We start from the raw sequence: 17820 nt of genomic DNA, 5'->3' as shown, positions 1-17820 counted from the left end.
TTAAGGAGTTTAAAGCTCGTTCCACGAAGAAAAGCTCCGAGTTGCTACCCTCCGCGATTGCATGTCGATACACTCGTTTAGGGTGATTAACCTCTTAAACGATCTGAAGTGCAACGCATACTCACACGGAATTTATTAAACATCACATTATATTTTATGATTCCCAGTCGTAATTTCGATACACTACTACTTCGGAAAATAAATAAAACTCTTTAATTTCTGATGACAATAAGATTAATTAACTATTAGGCACGTGATTTTACTTAGAAATTGAACAGAAAGACTTTCTTATAAAAACTTTTCCAGACGGTAGGGAGAATCTGCAATCCCCATCGTCCATATAAATAATATATAGACGATGAAAAAATATAATAATATATGAATTACATATATATAATAATTATATTAAATAATAAATAATAATAATGAAATAAACTACCATACATTAAATTTATATATAACATATAACTTTATTTTAAGTCGTTTATCAATTCCTATCCTAAACCACTCGTTGAAGTCAACGGGCAGAACACTAGTTATTTATAGTCGTTGAAGTAGCTCCATATTCCAAACATATACTGATGAGCTAAAATGCGAAAATACGGCAACAATAAAACAATTTGACGATAAAAAAAATACACGTCAACGTAGGGAGGCCGCTTTCATTCTAAGAATGGAATCAAAGTGAGACACGTGCCCTTCTATAAACCCCTTGAAGAAAAGAGCACGGTAGCATTTGTTCCATTATCCTCTTCATTGTCTGCTGCTTGTATTGATTAGGTATTCTTCAAACTGTTTTTCTGTCCTTTAAACAAACAGTTTATAGTGGGTTGAAAAGTTTTGGATAGTTACTTAAACTGATGCTTAACTGAGTAGGGGATGAAACGTAGTAAGTACTTAGGCTAGGGATAGACATTGTGAATTTTGGTTTCATCTATTGTAATTTCAATTCATGATTAAATTTATAATGTTGTTTCATATCAAATAAGCAAACATTAAAAAATTAACCTGTATTTTTTAGAGTACATACATACATTTGAAAAACTAATTATAGTTGAACCTTTTCAACTAACCAGCGGCGTGGACTAGTGGTTAGCATATTATGCTTTCGAGCAGAGTGGTTATGGGCTCTAGTCCCACTAGAGACCCGCTGCTGGCCAGACTTTGGTTTGCGATTGTCTATCGCAAACCAAAACAGGTCTATCGTTTCTTATCAGAGTTTGCCAATTTTTCTGATTTTCATTGAAACGATTCCTGTAAAATTGGCATCCCCTTTCCTATCTCTCTTGCTAATCTCACGTTATTCAGCGTATTGAGGTTCGCCAATTTGATTATAAAATGCTGCAAAAAATTTCTCCATAGATGTCACTGTGGATGTTTGTGGAAATTCGCATTGTATAAAATGCTTATACATATATATTGATTGATTGTATTCTGTATAAATGCAGATCGTTTAAATTCGCCAATTTTTCTGATTTTCATTGAAACGGTTCTTGTAAAATTGGTATCTTCTTTGCTATCTCAAGCTATTCAGCTTCTTGAGGTTCACCGATTTGACTATAAAATTCTGCAGAAAATTTCTCCATAGATGTCACTGTGGATGTTTGTATGAATTCGCTTTCTATAAAATGCTTATAAATATATATTGATTGTATTGTATATGTTTAAGTGCACTCGTCACTTTGGAGCAATCTGTAAAGGCGAGTGTTCATGTTCTATGAAATAAAATATAATAAAATAAAATAAATAAATTTATATACTAATTGTTCCAAGATTCTAGTCGGTTCAATTTTCAAATTAATTAAAAAAATTCGTTTCAAATTTTAACCTAGTTAGTATATTTACATATGTGCATCAAGGTTGTGTATAATATGTTGTATTAGGTCATAAGATTGTACATTGAGTCGGAATATCATCCTATCAAGATTATTACCAACACCCATATTTTGCGCATTCATACGTACATGCATACGTACATCTAGAACCTTTCGGAGCGATGCATAAAAAAATCTCCAGCCATATGCAATGAATATTTTAAGACGATACTTCACGATCATCTTTTTATGCACGTGCATATTTTTCGTCGGTATGTAGATATACTTGTATGCCCGAACGTAAATGGTGTGCGTAATCTGGTTCGTAAAAGCGGGCACTTGTGTTCATCCAATTTTACCCTATCTGTAGGCAGTAAACCTCGTTCGGTAGACCCACGGTATATAAACGCGATGATGGCGAAAGGAACCGCCACCTTCTCTGATCATGCTTCTCCCATTTTTGGTTAGATATTGATCAGGAAGAGTAGGCCCACAGTCATAAATCCGAGAGCGAACAGTCCTCAGACCATCCCCTTCCACCGCCCCCTAAAACGGAATAATAAAAATGCAATAAATTGATTCGAAGCGTCGACGCAGCCTCCTGCAACTCCACAAGAAATTGAACATGCCTCGTATGAGGTGATTCGATTTTTAAAATGCCAAACCTTCAGGGATTTATACCCCATTTTCATTTAAAGCTCAAAACATATATTATACCTATATACATATATACATATGTACATTTATTTTATTCAATCAATCAATGTACAATCGTCATTACAGATCACTCCAATGCGACAATAAATTATGTATATATTTTAAAACATAATTATTACATAATTCGAAACTATACATGACATATTATACAAACATTGTATGCAATACGTTCAATAAACATTTTTATACAACAATACGAATTTTATACAATAAACATCCACGGGGACATCTATGGAGAGAGACCCGGCAAATCCTGAGATATAACACAATAATTCAAGATTTCGCGAGAGAAATGGGGAGGGAAAGCCAATTTTGTATGAATCGTTTCAATGAAAATCAAAAAAATTGGCAAACTCTGATAAGAAACGACCGACTTTGTTACAAACCAAGGTCTGGCCAGCGGCAACCAGTGTGACTCGAACTCATAACCACACTGGTCATAGCAAGATATGCTAACCACTAGTCCATGCATAATAATAACTGAAATCCTATTTAGTACTATACGAATCATTAGGCATTTATTGGGCTGTAAAAAAATAATCTCTACTAAAATCCATCTACAATCTAAGTTAAGGTATCTTGAAAAGTATACCAAATTTGATTATGTTAATTATTTACAGTCATTCGCAATCCACTGTTATATGAGAGCCTCTCCAATACGCTTCCATTCGTCTCCTTTTTAGTCAACTCTCATTCATCTCAACCCACAATTTTTTCGAATTTTATCCACCCACCTTCTTATTGGCCTTTTTTACCCTTCTGCATTCTCTCGGGTACTGTTAAAGCACTTATTTAATCCATCTATCGTCTAATCTTTTTTCTACGTGACTCGCCTATTGGTTTTTCAATCTCTATAAGGCACATACATACATACACACGGTGTTTTTTTTTTTTTTAGATAATTTTGCTACCATACATAATCTTTGCTTTTAGCACCCAGATCAAAATTTCTTTAATTGACATTCCTTGTATGAAAAAATTCCTTGTATTAACATAATGTGATTGATAACGATGATTCTATATTTAAAATAATGTAGGAGGAACTTGTCGTAAAAAAACCCTGTGGTGTGAGACACACTTAAACACCACATGAGGCTAAGAACGCGCCTGTGCTGTTCAATTCAGTGTGTTTGAGCCTTTACTCACTTCATTATATTAACTACTTCTCATCAATGTTTTCCGTTTTCTATCTCTCCTCGTTAAGCCGAGAATATGGCGTATTCATCTTTATAAATGTACATATGTACATATATAATAGCAAAAGACATTAACTATTGCAATAAAACCTTTCTTTTATGATAAAATTTCAAGTTTTTAATATACTTTATGAACACTTTAAATGGGGATTATTTTGAAATCTAATTAAGAATCTTTTGGAAAGTGTATTTTAACTTAAAACAAAAGCCCTTAAATGAATCTAAAATCTTGTAATTCGATTTTATATTATTAAGCCAAAAATAAATACAGTACAGTGTCAAAAATACGGTTCCCCTGTATAATAATAAATTAAATGAAAAATCAAAACTTGCAGTTTTGGCTCAAATACATACATACATATTATATATGCATTTCAACATGTTTGAAACTCTCAAATATGAAGCATACGAACAAAACTTTTCCAGGATAGTCAAGAATGAAAGATATGAGAACAATCTAACGAACGGCACATGGCAAAAATCTCAAACAATGATAGGAAAAAGTAGGGCGCTCGCCAATTTGTCCTCGAGATGTACCAATCCTCGAAAGGTCTCATGGGTGCCTCTACACACACACAAAGTATACCCCTTCAGGCCTTTTTATGACTTAGGAGCATTTCCTCGTACGAAGTTTGCTAATTGGCGTCCCAAACTTCATACAAAAATCTGACCCTACGAATAAAGTTTCGACAGATGAGAACATTGGACCCAAACCACACTACATACACACTACACATCTTACATACATATATGTATACCAGAAAATGTGGATCATTTTGAACGACTACATACTAATATATAGGTATATATCATCTCATAGATACATATATTCATATAATAATGCAATAGTCGTCTATGAGTATGAAATTTTAAGATTAATTTTATTTGTTTTGGGGGTTGGAAGGTTTCGTTGACGCACCGCAACCCCCAAACCGCCGCCAGCTTCCAGAAAACCGCCTCTTCATTGCGTTTGCCGCATTCTCGTGAGCCTTTGTATTTATGACGAAGTCGTAAAATAAAACGTATGTACAACGCCACACTGTATTGCTCTGAACCGAGTGCTCGTGCTGTAGCGAAACTCTGCTCTGTCTCAGCATCCATGTATGTACCTTGTGTGGTGGTACTCGCAAATTTCGCTATTGATGTGTGTATTCAGATTTTATCTCCTGCTTTGGTTTTTTCAAGTTTTTTTTATTATGGGGATGATAAATCAATTTTTTACGATGTAAAAAGGTCCTTGGGGTATTTGAAGTATTGATAGTGCGGTGAATGCTGTGGTTTTATATACTGAGTGAAGCTTTTGATTGTATGAATATAAACATATACATATGTAAATCTAACCCGTAAGTTATAAAACATTCTGATGATCTTGTAGATTTAATTTTGGCTATCTTTTTTTTAGTTATATATTATTCATTCTGACTTTTTTTGTCATTTTATGGAGTATTTTTAGAAAGCACTGTCTCCAATTTTTAAACACTGACATCCCAAGCATAGGCTTTTTTTATTACATACATATGTGCACTAACAGGAATTACCTTAAGGCGACACATATATAGGGTTATCAGATTTCAGAAGTCAAACCGGGACACCCCCCCCCCCCCCCCCCCCAATAGATTTTTGACTTTTCTATAGATATATTTTCAATCGAAGTGATAATATTTAGAATATCTACAATTTTTTATCCTTCTATTTTTAATATATGTAAAATAAAATTACTACAATTAAAATGAAGAAACCAAAGATAGTCTTCACTGATAGGATTAGTGAAAAATTCTAATAAGGTTTTTGGTGCTCTTTCTTCAACTTTTTATATTCAATATTAGCTAAATAACAGAAGTCTTTTGGTCTTTCTGTTCTGTCTATTCTGCGTCTGAATGTGATGAATCATTGAGTGTTCGAAAATTATCGATTCAAGATAAATTGATTGATGTCTGATTTTTTAAATTGATTGATGTCACATTTTTTGTCTCCCTTGTACACGTAGTTCTCCAGAAAGTATAAGACAGAGACAAATAGTTCGTTGTTGAATATTGCTGCAGTATTTACCAGACTTTCTGGTCCAGAAATCGACATTTTGTGTATAGTTTATGTTAATTCTGAGTAGTAAACCGGGACATTTGGGCGTCCCAAGAGGTTTGTTCGGGACACCAGGACACTGGACTTAAAACTGGTGACAATCCCGATTAATCGGGACGCCTGACAACCCTACACATATGGCTAGACTATTTTTGTACATAAGTACTTATAATTTTTGAATGGAATAGAGACAGCTATGGACAACCAAAAAAAATTATACACAACAAATTCAAAATTATGTAGGTAGCATTTTATAAGATTCAACAAAGTCAAGGTCCTAATAACTCAAATTTGCGAGAAACTGAAGGGAAGGACTCCGATTTGAAACTAGAAAAATCAGAAAATTCTGACAGGAGACGGTCGACCTGTGTTCTTTTTGTTTTATTGTTAATAACCATAAGACCTCGCCAGCATCATAATTGGCTGGGAATCGAAACCACGACCTCTCTACTGGTATGAAATAGGTCTATCAGAGCACTGTCTCATTGAATCATGATATTGAAGCTCTAAATTATAACTTGATATATAATACCTTCGGTATATGTATGTACTTATGTATATACATATGTGACTCCAGGTCAATGTCACAATCAAGCATTACGACACAACAATCAAATACCATTGCATTTATTCAAAATCTACTATAATTATTATTAATAACGGCCTTCAATTTAGATCGAGAAATTTTACTTTACTGAGATCTTTAGTTTCATAATTTCATTTCATTTTTTTTTATATTAAAATATTTACTATTCTGAAAGACGACGATTTAATTTTGAAACTCAGGATTTTCAATAAATTATTATGTACAAAAATGAAACTCCAAAGACTTTATGTAGAATAATATATATTTTTAATTTTTATCTTTGTTTTAGATCCGTAGAAAAATAAAAATGAAATCGTGAAACTTTGAGTACCAATAAAATTTAATTTCTCAATGCAGAACAAGGGCCACTCTTGTACTCACTTTATGTAAATTTAATCGCTTATTGTACTAACAAACAACCGCTAACATTTTATGAAAACTTATACTACATAAAAACATTTAAAAATATAGTTTTAAAAAAATTGTTCAAAACATAATTTTATTTCATGACAAATCCACCCCTTCCCCTTACATTTCTTACCAGTATAAAGGTCGTGGGCTCGCATTCCCGAAATTCAATCGATTTTCCCAATGATAAATATGTATCGCTACTGGCCAGATCTGAATAGTTCTTTAAAAGTTTGCCAATTCATCTAACTTAATTGTTCAGATGGTTCGAATAAAATCAGCATCCCCCCTCTCTCTCTCTCCCTCTATCTTGTGAAGTTGTCTAATTTGAATTTCTTGATTTTTCGGTTCTTATTTCGATTTCTTGACGGTTCGTAATTCCTTTCTGTATATGCACCTATGTATGTACATATGTACATACATTGCATAATGTGTTTGAAAGTCAACGGGATAGCACTGTAGTTACGTTAATACTAACCACTAAGTAATTCCCGAATTCGATCCTAGGTTGACGTTAATTGAAAATAATTTATTCAGACTATATCTGTAGTACTGCTGGTCAGCTTTGGCTATTTGTGACTCCATGTCAATCGTTTCCAATAAATTTATCTGATTTTATCATTGAACTGGTTCTTCATCAAAAATTGACAAAAAAAACCATCGTACTTACTTTTTTCTCAAATTATTTGAATATTATTTCAAATTACCATAGGTGACAACAAATACATATACCCTTCAGGTATAAACACAGATTACCTAAACTCAATCTGCTTTAGATCGTCGACTTTAAAAAGTCTTTAATTAATATTATGAGCATTTATAAGAATTGTAAATAGGTTTTTGAGCTATTTTTCCTATTATGCTGTACATTAACATTAGAATAATATAATACTATGATTATTAACAAAATTAATTTAAAATTATAAAATAGAAAATGATCAGTAGATCAGTGGCCATTAAAATATATATAAGATGTATTGTGAACATAATTTAGTAATAATAAAAAGAATTAAAAAACCATAGGTTCTAAACCATAAACTCAGGGGCAACCCGTAATGGCATCATCGAAATATATAAATTATCATACACAGTTAGTAATAGTGTTGATTTAGAGTGACACTGTGACATATTTGAAAAATACACAAACATATACATACATACATACATGTGTATATAAAAAAATTGTCTAGAAAACTTATGTTGTACATATGTACATATACATATGTAGTCGAGCAGCAATGAGTGCACGGTGCAACCGCATCGTGAAGACGTTGGTGATGGGCCAGTCGGGTCGGGAGGCAGCCACAGCCTGCATCCTCATCCGGCACGGCCCTTTGTGTCGCAATTCCGGCTCCAGGGCGGCAGTTTAGGGCACTCGAGGAGCCGCACCTCCGCCACCGTTTGCAAACCTTAAGTGGGTGGAGCTTTATGCAATAGCGGCCGGCCGACCCACACCACCCACCCCCAGCCCCCACATACTACCTACGACAAATGGAAAATTTATCTCGATTTTTCACGTTCGCAATAAAAGTGACGTACTACGTGTACGTCGTAAAAACCGTTCGCACTCCTGTCGCTTAGTCTGTTCCAAAATACACGTATTCTATTATGTGTATGTACATACATATATTACGGGAGTGATTTTTCCGCTTTACTTCATCCGTGGGGGGAGGGGATGGGGGGTGCGAGTCAGGGATGTTGTGTACAAACAGTCAGAAATGTTTATGTAGATTGGACCAAGATGATTCTGAAAACAATTCAATATACAATCGATACACATACATACATAAATGTATTTTTGTCTGTGTAAATACATATGTTTATATATTTATTTTTCTTTCTCTTTTTTCTTTTATAAGACATTCCCTTCTTTGCTGTTTTTTTTATAATTTGTAATTATTATTATTATTAGTTGTTTGTGTATATATGTATATGTTTTGTTTTTGTTATGTCTAATTTCTTTATTTATTATTTAGTTTCTTTTCTTTTCTGTTATATTTGTGACCATTGTGGTGCATTAGGAATTCCTGTAATGCTACAATGGTCCAAACTTTAAATAAATAAATATTATATTAGGAAAATGTAATACATAAATAGAGACAAATTAAACGATACTCAATTTTCGGAAACTTAATAACACATATTTTATATAAAAATACATAATTTTATTAAAAAATCAAAGCGATCTGAAGAGTGGTTCAAAATCCGATCAAAAAATTTTGACGGACATGATGTTGATAAAAAGCTTGTAAAAAAATACATACATTAAAATATGTATGATATACAAATATATAGTAAATTTTTCAATTTAAACACAAATATGAAACGAATTCAGTGATGTTAATAAAAAACTTTTTTAATTCTGCAAACTTCAATGATTTGGATATTTAGGAATAATTGGATTTAATCACATATTGTGGTTAAATTAAATAAAATATGACAACTTACATTTTGATAATGTTTTTTGAATACATTAAGATTAATTACAATAATAATACATATTTTGTACTATATAATAAATACATATATTGATAACATTATGTTGAATTTAAATAATGTTAATTGTGATTAAATAAAGTTTGATTACATTATGAATAATTCAAGAGTTTGATCACATAAAATTTGATTTAAAAAAATTCATAGTATACATATATCCATATTAAGTTTGACAATAATAAATAGAATCAAAATAGTTTGATCAAATAAATTAAAATATGAAATGACTCATTAGGCGTAAGAGTGTTTATTCCAGAAAATGAGTCGATAGACTAGGATAGAGTCAGTGACTCCGACTCCGACTCCACATCCCTGTCGCGAACGGCTTTATACACCTCACCCGGTGGTAATATTATATCTCGCGAGTTCTCGTATAATATGAATGTACATACTTATAGCCTGAAGCGATGTGAGAAAACGGCTCGTCTTCTCTGCTTAATATTATTACAATCCCGTTTTTATGCGCCACCGTTTTAAAATACGACAATTCCGCTCGAGGGAGAATAGGAAGTGCTCTACACAACCCCTAACCCACCCCACCCCCTAGTCGTAACTAAACTGCGCCTAGGAGGGTTGTGCGACAAAATCTCGACCTTTTCAAATGTCACTATTCGCCGAAAACGATGTCTTAACCTTATGCGGTGTCTTTGATTACGATATAAACGGAGATATGGAGAGCGATAAATCAAATCTGGCTGAATTGGGTTAGCGGATGAGTTATTAATCAAATCGTTTGTATTAACTAGAGTGGGATTATATAATTTTAGTTGTATGTACTTATACATGGTGGAAAACTATTGTCTTAATTATTCTGTTCAAACTCTGAGAACGCATACATTAATCTTCCTAATGGAAAGATACACGGCTCACTGCTGAAGGTTGTTATTGTAGGAATTTTAGAAAAATACATCCATTCGAAAATACATCTTATTCCTAACCTGCCGTGATACTAAGTGAGTAATTTTTCATTTCGATTTATTGGTATTGCTAAATGTTTGTTGGCACCGCAAAAATTATGAGCTTATTTTGAGCCACTATTCTTTGATATGTTACCGACATATGAGGGTTTACTGTCATTAAAGTAGGCAAATATTTATCTTCGACACGACCATAGAGGAATTTAATCATTAAAGAAGTAATTAAAATACAGAATCTTCTGTTAGATTGATGGGGTGACAGCTGGTTATTCAACGTGTATTCTCGCCACCCCCGAACAACTTTATAGGTATAATTTACAATTCTAATAAATGCTCATAATACATCTAATACATAATATTAATTAAAGACTCTCTAAAGTCGATGACCTAAAACAGATTGTGTTTAGGTAATCTGTGTTTATACCTGAAGGGTATAGACATTTTGTTGTAATAACCGAGACTATTCACAAGTGTGTTAGTATAATTACTGTAATGTAATTTGATTTTAAGTATTAATTTTAAACTGAAACATTGACTTATCGAAACACATCGAGAAACGGGAACGGGAACTGCATGCGTTATAGTGGCATTTCAATGCATGCTGGTTTCAGCTAGTAATCTAATAAAGAAACCTTTATCTTCATATATGTACTAGAGATTATTGCATTCAATTAATATATACTGAACTTCATTATTCAATTAAATATATCAATTGATAATATAATTTACATTGCGCAAACATGCATAGCATTAGCTCTCGTTAGTATGATTTAACCGAAGTCGTTCCTCACCTGTCGGTTTATTACCGGCGTACCTGTTTTATTGCGAGCGTAGCACGTTGCACTAAGAGGGTGGAAATACGCGGCTATGATTTATGTCCCGTTCTTCACAAAGTTAATACGATCTATGATACTTACTCTCGCAAACGACGAGAGAGAGACAGCGAGAGAGAGAGAGACCTCACCAGTGTTATGAGGAGAGTACGTGTGACGTGAAAAGTGAAAAACTCAAAACAATTTTCCGACATCTGTCTCCCTTACCTGTGCCGAAGAAAGCGCACGCTCTTACCTTCGAAACATACATCAAAGCTCGGCGACAAAATGATCGATTCGAATTACGAGATGATTGATTAGATCACTCGGGGGTGAAAAATACGTCGCGCATGTTCAAAAAATTGATATGCACTTTGTGCGTAGACTTTGTCGCCGTTTTACAACTGCGCTATGTCGTTGTAATTTCGCAATATAAATTTTACTATGCCGCAACGCATGAGAGAGTGTCGTAAAATTTTTTCGTGTATATAAAAAGTGCGTAGGGAAGAAGATTACTCGTGCTTCGTCACAGTGGAACAAGTCTACGGCGTAGATATCTTCCGCCCCTCGGATTTTTACACTGTCTGTACTTATTAAAACAGCCGTCATTTTTCCTATGAAACTGAGAGGGAGTAGATTTTTTTATGTCCGATGATGCGTCTACGACGGTCGTTCGTTTCGTTCTCTGTGTATGTTTTGGAGTATGGGTGGTTTTATAGTTCACGGAACAATGAATCAATGCGTGATTCAAGCATATTTTATCTGTAGATGGAATATGTTTGCATATATCTAATGATATAGTATGACTTTTCTATTTTATTCTAGAATCAATAAACTTTATACTATGGAAAATGAGAGAGAGAGAGTTTAAAATATAGTTTAAATTTTTTTTTGATTTTTAAATGCTTTTTTATTATTACGAAATTATGTACACAATACATCTGATATCTATTTTAATAGCTATTGATCTACTGATCATTTTCTATTTTACAATTTATTTTAATTTGGTTAGTAATCATAGTATTATATTATTCTAATGTTAATCTACAGCATAATAGGAATAAGAGCTCAAAAACCTATTTACAATCCTTATAAATGTTCATAATACAACTAAAACATACATAATATCAATCAAAGACTCTCTAAAGTCGATGACCTAAAGCAGATTGTGTTTAGGTAATCTGTGTTTATACCTGAAGGGTATAGACATTTTGTTGTAATCACCTTGACTCTTCACAAGTGTGTAAGTATGGTTATTAGTGATTCTGTCATAGAATCTACTGGTTAGTTTGTTAGTAATGTCTGTAACAAACGGAATATTATTTATGGCATGCAGTTTTTTTAAGTTAGTATATATGGGTGTATTATAAATTATTTTTAGGGATTTATTTTGTATTATTTGGAGCTTGGAAACAAACGCTATGAATCTACATATGATATGAATTACTTACTATAGGTTATAAAATTGACTGTTCTACATACCACGTACTTCTAAATTGAAAAGAACCATTAGAATTTAAAAGAACATAATAGAAGAGTCCCACAACTCTATGTATTTTTGTTTTCAAATATAATATCTGAACTTTTTTCTCAATTAAGAAGGCGTTATTCCATACAGGTGAAGCATAGGTAAATAATGGTAATATTAGCGCGATATAATTTTATTTTATTTTGAGTTTGAGTATACATACATATGAACATATGGATTTGCTACAAATCGCTGCAAACGACGCGGCTGCATGCTCATTTCAATTTGCGAATTTTGTTGAGACGAAAAATACCGAAATCGAAATGACTATGGAAGGAAGATGGGTGGATGAAATCTGAAAAATGTATGAGAGGTGATGAGATGATGCCCAAAACAGAGACGAGTGGAAGCGAGTTGGAGAGACTTTAATCGAACGGCTGTAAATGATATTGATGATGATAATCATGAAGCCCTAAAACACTTGTCTAATACCATTTCAGTTATTTCATTTGGTCCACTTTAGATATAATATATATACACCAACTTATTCATATTTCTCACTCATGTGTTACATATGTCAATCATTTGCTATTATTAAATATATCTTTCATGATTTTCAGCGTAAATTTTACACTGGAATATTATATTATCATATCAAAAATATATGTAAAACATACTTTCATTATTTCCTATAATTTTCAATCCGCTATACGTTTCTACATTTTTTCCCTCAGTACCAAACTACTTTTCTCACATATATTTATAAAAAATAAGAATAATCATTACAATAAGTGAGATATAAAACAAAATAGACTAACATATTCAGCTTATGATATTTATAAATTAATAATTAGGTAAAGTTTTGAATTTCATATAATCAAGCATGATATTCGAATACGTATCACAGTGACGTGTTATCCGAGTGAGCTCAAATACATGCGCGTATTTATTCAAATTCGCCGCAAAATTTTCCATTTAAACATTGAACAATGCTTCGAAATGTATACAAGTTGAATCGGAATAAATTTCAATGACAAAAATCACAAATCGCGTCTAAAATTGTCAGTGGCTGTTCGGCCAACGAATGGATAACTGTCCAAACGGGCGATTAATACGAACCCGGTAATTGTGATGGATCGTCCGTTTGATGAGATTACCGAATTGATGGCTTTGTTGGCACTGAACTTTTAATGGATTTTCTCATTCGAATGAAAAATACCCCTACCTCCCGTCACGTCGGCCGTAGTGACGTTTCGTAGGGATGCTGCTGTTTTCCAACATCACATTTTCCACATATGTACCTACGTGTGTACGTTTATAATACACGTGGAAAGTTTCGACAGCGATAATGGCTCACTTAAAAATGTGCGATGCACAAATCAAATATGGAGGAGGGTGGGGTGGACGAAGGGTGGTTTGAATAAATACTTTGAAACGGAAACCCCTCTCTATATAGAGGGCGGGTGTGCAGAAATGGGGTTGTCATCCAAACGGCCGTTGTGCGCGAGGGCATTCTTGCATAAAATTAAATCCCAGCGAATGTTTTATGATATTATCTACGGGGGTATGCGCGCCCCAGATTTATGGTCCTGTGCCATCATCCAGGTGAACCAAATTATCACGTTTCGTTACCAATATAAATATTGGAAAAAAAATTTGATTGAAGACAGCTCTTCCATTTTCCACAGTGTCTATTTTATTTTCGTCCTTATTTTAAAATATGAATATTCCATTTTGATATTATACCTATCTATATATATATATATATATATATATATATATATATATATATATATATATATATATATATATATATATATATATATATATATATATATATATATATATATATATAAATAAATAAATATATATATATATATATATATATATATATATATATATATATATATATATATATATATATATATATATATATATATAATTGAATGTCTGTGTGTGTGTCTCGTATAGGCTTAATAATAGTATTCGTAATTAAGATTTTACTGACGCGAAAGTAAAACTATCCTGCCGTCAACGCATAATAGTTACAAATTATAAAAAAAACAACAGCAAATAAGGGAATATATTATAAAAGAAAAAAGAGAAAGAAAAATAAATATAAACATATGTATATACACAGACAAAAATACATTTATACATAATCATAAAAAACCCATAGCAATTAATAACGTAAAAATTTCAAATATAAAAAATAACATAAGGAATGTCTTGCACTTATAGCCAGCTCCAATAAATAAGAACCAACTGCAAATAAAAAACATCTCTGTGAGGCACAAATGGAAGAGAGTAATCAAAATTCCACTCATAAAATCACAATCAATCATATACATACATACATATGTACTAACTATATAAGTTTTTTACAATTTGCAGTCACTATTACAGTTTGAATATTCTTATACGAATTTTTTTTTCTTACAACCTACCCAATAAAATTTTTAAAATACATCCTCGTATGCTTGAAATATTGTTCAGGAGTATTTAATAAAATTTTAGGATTTTAAACACTATTATAATTTTAATGACGGAAAAAATACTTATAATTTCTATCTTCGTTCATATAAAATGCTACGTACTAAAAATTACTGTCAGATTATCAAATTATACGTACATATGTACATATCTACGTAATATTATCCTCTTGTCGCTATGGTTATTTTATTACATTGTTCGAAATATCTACCTAGTGAATTTATCTCGATATTCGATCCTATGTTTAGCATCCGGTATAATGGGCTAACGGTGGCTGATAACACAGTCAGGAAGGTATAAATAATCAGGTAGCAGCACACTAACAACGACCGATCCTCCGCAATTGTTCCAATTAATGGTCCATGTTATTCAGCCTACCGTTTTCCTGCCAAACTAATTCTCGTCGGTGGAGAGGCCCTCTGAGACTCGACTTGGTCAATTAACGATATTTGCCAATCAGCTAATGAGCGAACGAGCTCGGCATACCACAATAATGCCCTACTATAATCATACATATATTCATTTATACGTTAGAACTATCTATTTACTAGTTGAACGGTTGTTAACTTTTTATTTTTTTTTATTTTCAGGTGAAAGTTATGTTGCGGGTGGCTTCTCCAATTGCAGAACCACCCCCTGGTGTAACACAATTCTTCAGTTTGGACAAACGGAAGAAACAAGTCACCCTCTACGATCCGACACTGTGTGAAGCAGCTTCTACGGCTCCAGATGATAGGAAAGTCGGCGTAGCAGCACCGAAAATGTTCGCTTTCGATGCAATGTTCTCTCATGAAGATTCACAGGTTTGTTTTCATTTTAAATATTATGAAATGGAACTTGTTTCAACTTATATGATTTATGGAATATACCAGTGGTTAGCATATAATGCATTATTTATTTATTTTTTACAATTTCGCCATAGTGACCTTACAGATTAGCTCCAGGTCGTCACTATGGCTAATTTATTACAAGATAATAATAAACAAGATAATGATAATGATAATTACAAGATAATGTCAACTCATAATAAACGAGACATCTAAATACATAATTATTACATACATACACATGTAAATCGAAACAATACCTGACATCTATGGTCAGATATTACAAACATCGTATAAATACGATTAATAACATTTTTCATGTAACAATAAGAATTTTAACATTCGATAAACAATCACAGACACATCTATGGTGATAAATCTGACGAAACCTGAGATATAACAATAATGGTTTGCAATAGAAAATTGTAAATATAATAACATGGTTTGAAACAGAATATTGGGAAGGAAAACCCAATTTTACAGGAATCGTTTCAATGAAAATCAGAAAAATTGGCAAATTCTGATAAGAAACGATTGACCTCGACAAATCAAGGTCTGGCCAACAACGAGACTCTTAGTGGGAATCGAACCCGTGACATCAAGTACGAAAGAATTCAACACTCATCAATAGTTTAAATAATTAAAATCTGACAAAACGAATGGGTGGTGGAAAATCAAATATATAATAGCCAACGGTATGGGTTAGTGGTAGCGTGTATGTTTAGCTAGCACCAAGTGATCAATGGGTTCGATCCGCCACACTGCTGGTTAGATTTGGGGGTATTTGTGACTCCAAATCGATCGTTTCTTAATAGAGTTTGTCAATTTTATCTGATCATCGTTGAAACGGTTCCTCAAAATTGGCAAAATATCATCTTTCCTGCTGTCACAAAACTTCTGTATTTATTGTGTGTATAATTTGTACAAAATCTAAATCCATAGATGTCTCAATGAATTAATTCTGTAATTAATTAATTCATTCATTGTTACTTCGTGCTCTTCAGCTTCTGGAAATACAGTGATTTATGTAATAATAAAATACTGCATTGTTTGTAATTAATTATTCAGGAAGGCGCATTGAAGTCTTCCTGTCAAGCCTTCCTGGGATATATCAATGTAAAAAAAATAAAAATAAAAACAAGGCTACTTATTGGGCTGTCGGCGTCTCCAAAATTTTTGGATTCTTAAATGTATTATGATTATTTATCACCATTGAACTAGCGCGAGCAATTTAAATTTCTATCTGTGACCAAACCACGCAAAATCAGCTGATCACTAAAAATAATGTGATGTATGTATGTAAGCTTATTGTAAATCATATTAACAATTAGATACAACATAACTTATTATTGAATACTTATCTCGCAGATGAAACCCAGTGAAGAGATATACTTTTAGCCGTGAAATGTCAAATCTGACATATTTGGCCAAAAATCAATATATATCGTGTATTAAAAGAAGCTACACGCTAAATTTGAAATTTATATATACATACATATGAGAGTTAAAACTATAAATATTTATATATTAGAGATAACGAGAACCAAAAGAGCAAATTTCATAAAATATAGAGTGAATTATAGGCGTTTAAACAATTAAAATCTTATATCGCCATATCAAGGCGAACAGGTTGGAAGATACGGGACGAACGCTTATTAAACGTCAGGAAGATTTACTTTCCGCGTGTTTAAAACGCGTTTAAAACATTAACGTGTATTGATGACCAAAATGAGCAATATGGCAAAGTATGAAAACGATCGGATAAGAGATAAAAATGACCACTGACACGAAATCCATGTGAAACGTAAAGGAGGTATATAAAAATAGCAAAGTTTCAAACCGATCGGAAGCATGTAGAAAAAAGTGACAGACCAAAAGGCGAAGTAAAACTAAAAAGAGCCTTGTAAAAAAAGTTATTCATAGCATTGCGTATCGTTTCTAGTCTACAGAGCATTTTTTTCTAATCTAAACTTATTATGCGTGGAATATAATATCAATATACTTTTC

The 17820-nt window shown here is 32.6% G+C and overlaps 1 protein-coding gene across 1 annotated transcript in view; it reads left to right on the top strand.

Annotated features, from left to right (window-relative positions):
- LOC143917744 (kinesin-like protein CG14535) overlaps window positions 1-17820 on the top strand; it is a 61785-nt gene that overhangs the window by 22099 nt on the left and 21866 nt on the right. Inside the window, exon 3 of the mRNA XM_077439324.1 lies at window positions 15577-15789. Coding sequence (XP_077295450.1) covers window positions 15577-15789 — 213 coding nt within the window. The remainder of the gene's footprint in view (window positions 1-15576; window positions 15790-17820) is intronic.

Source organism: Arctopsyche grandis, chromosome 10 (assembly GCF_051622035.1).
Source record: "Arctopsyche grandis isolate Sample6627 chromosome 10, ASM5162203v2, whole genome shotgun sequence".
NCBI classification, from domain to species: domain Eukaryota; kingdom Metazoa; phylum Arthropoda; class Insecta; order Trichoptera; family Hydropsychidae; genus Arctopsyche; species Arctopsyche grandis.
Note: the sequence above shows the minus strand (reverse complement) of the source record. Positions and strands in the feature narration are given on the sequence as shown.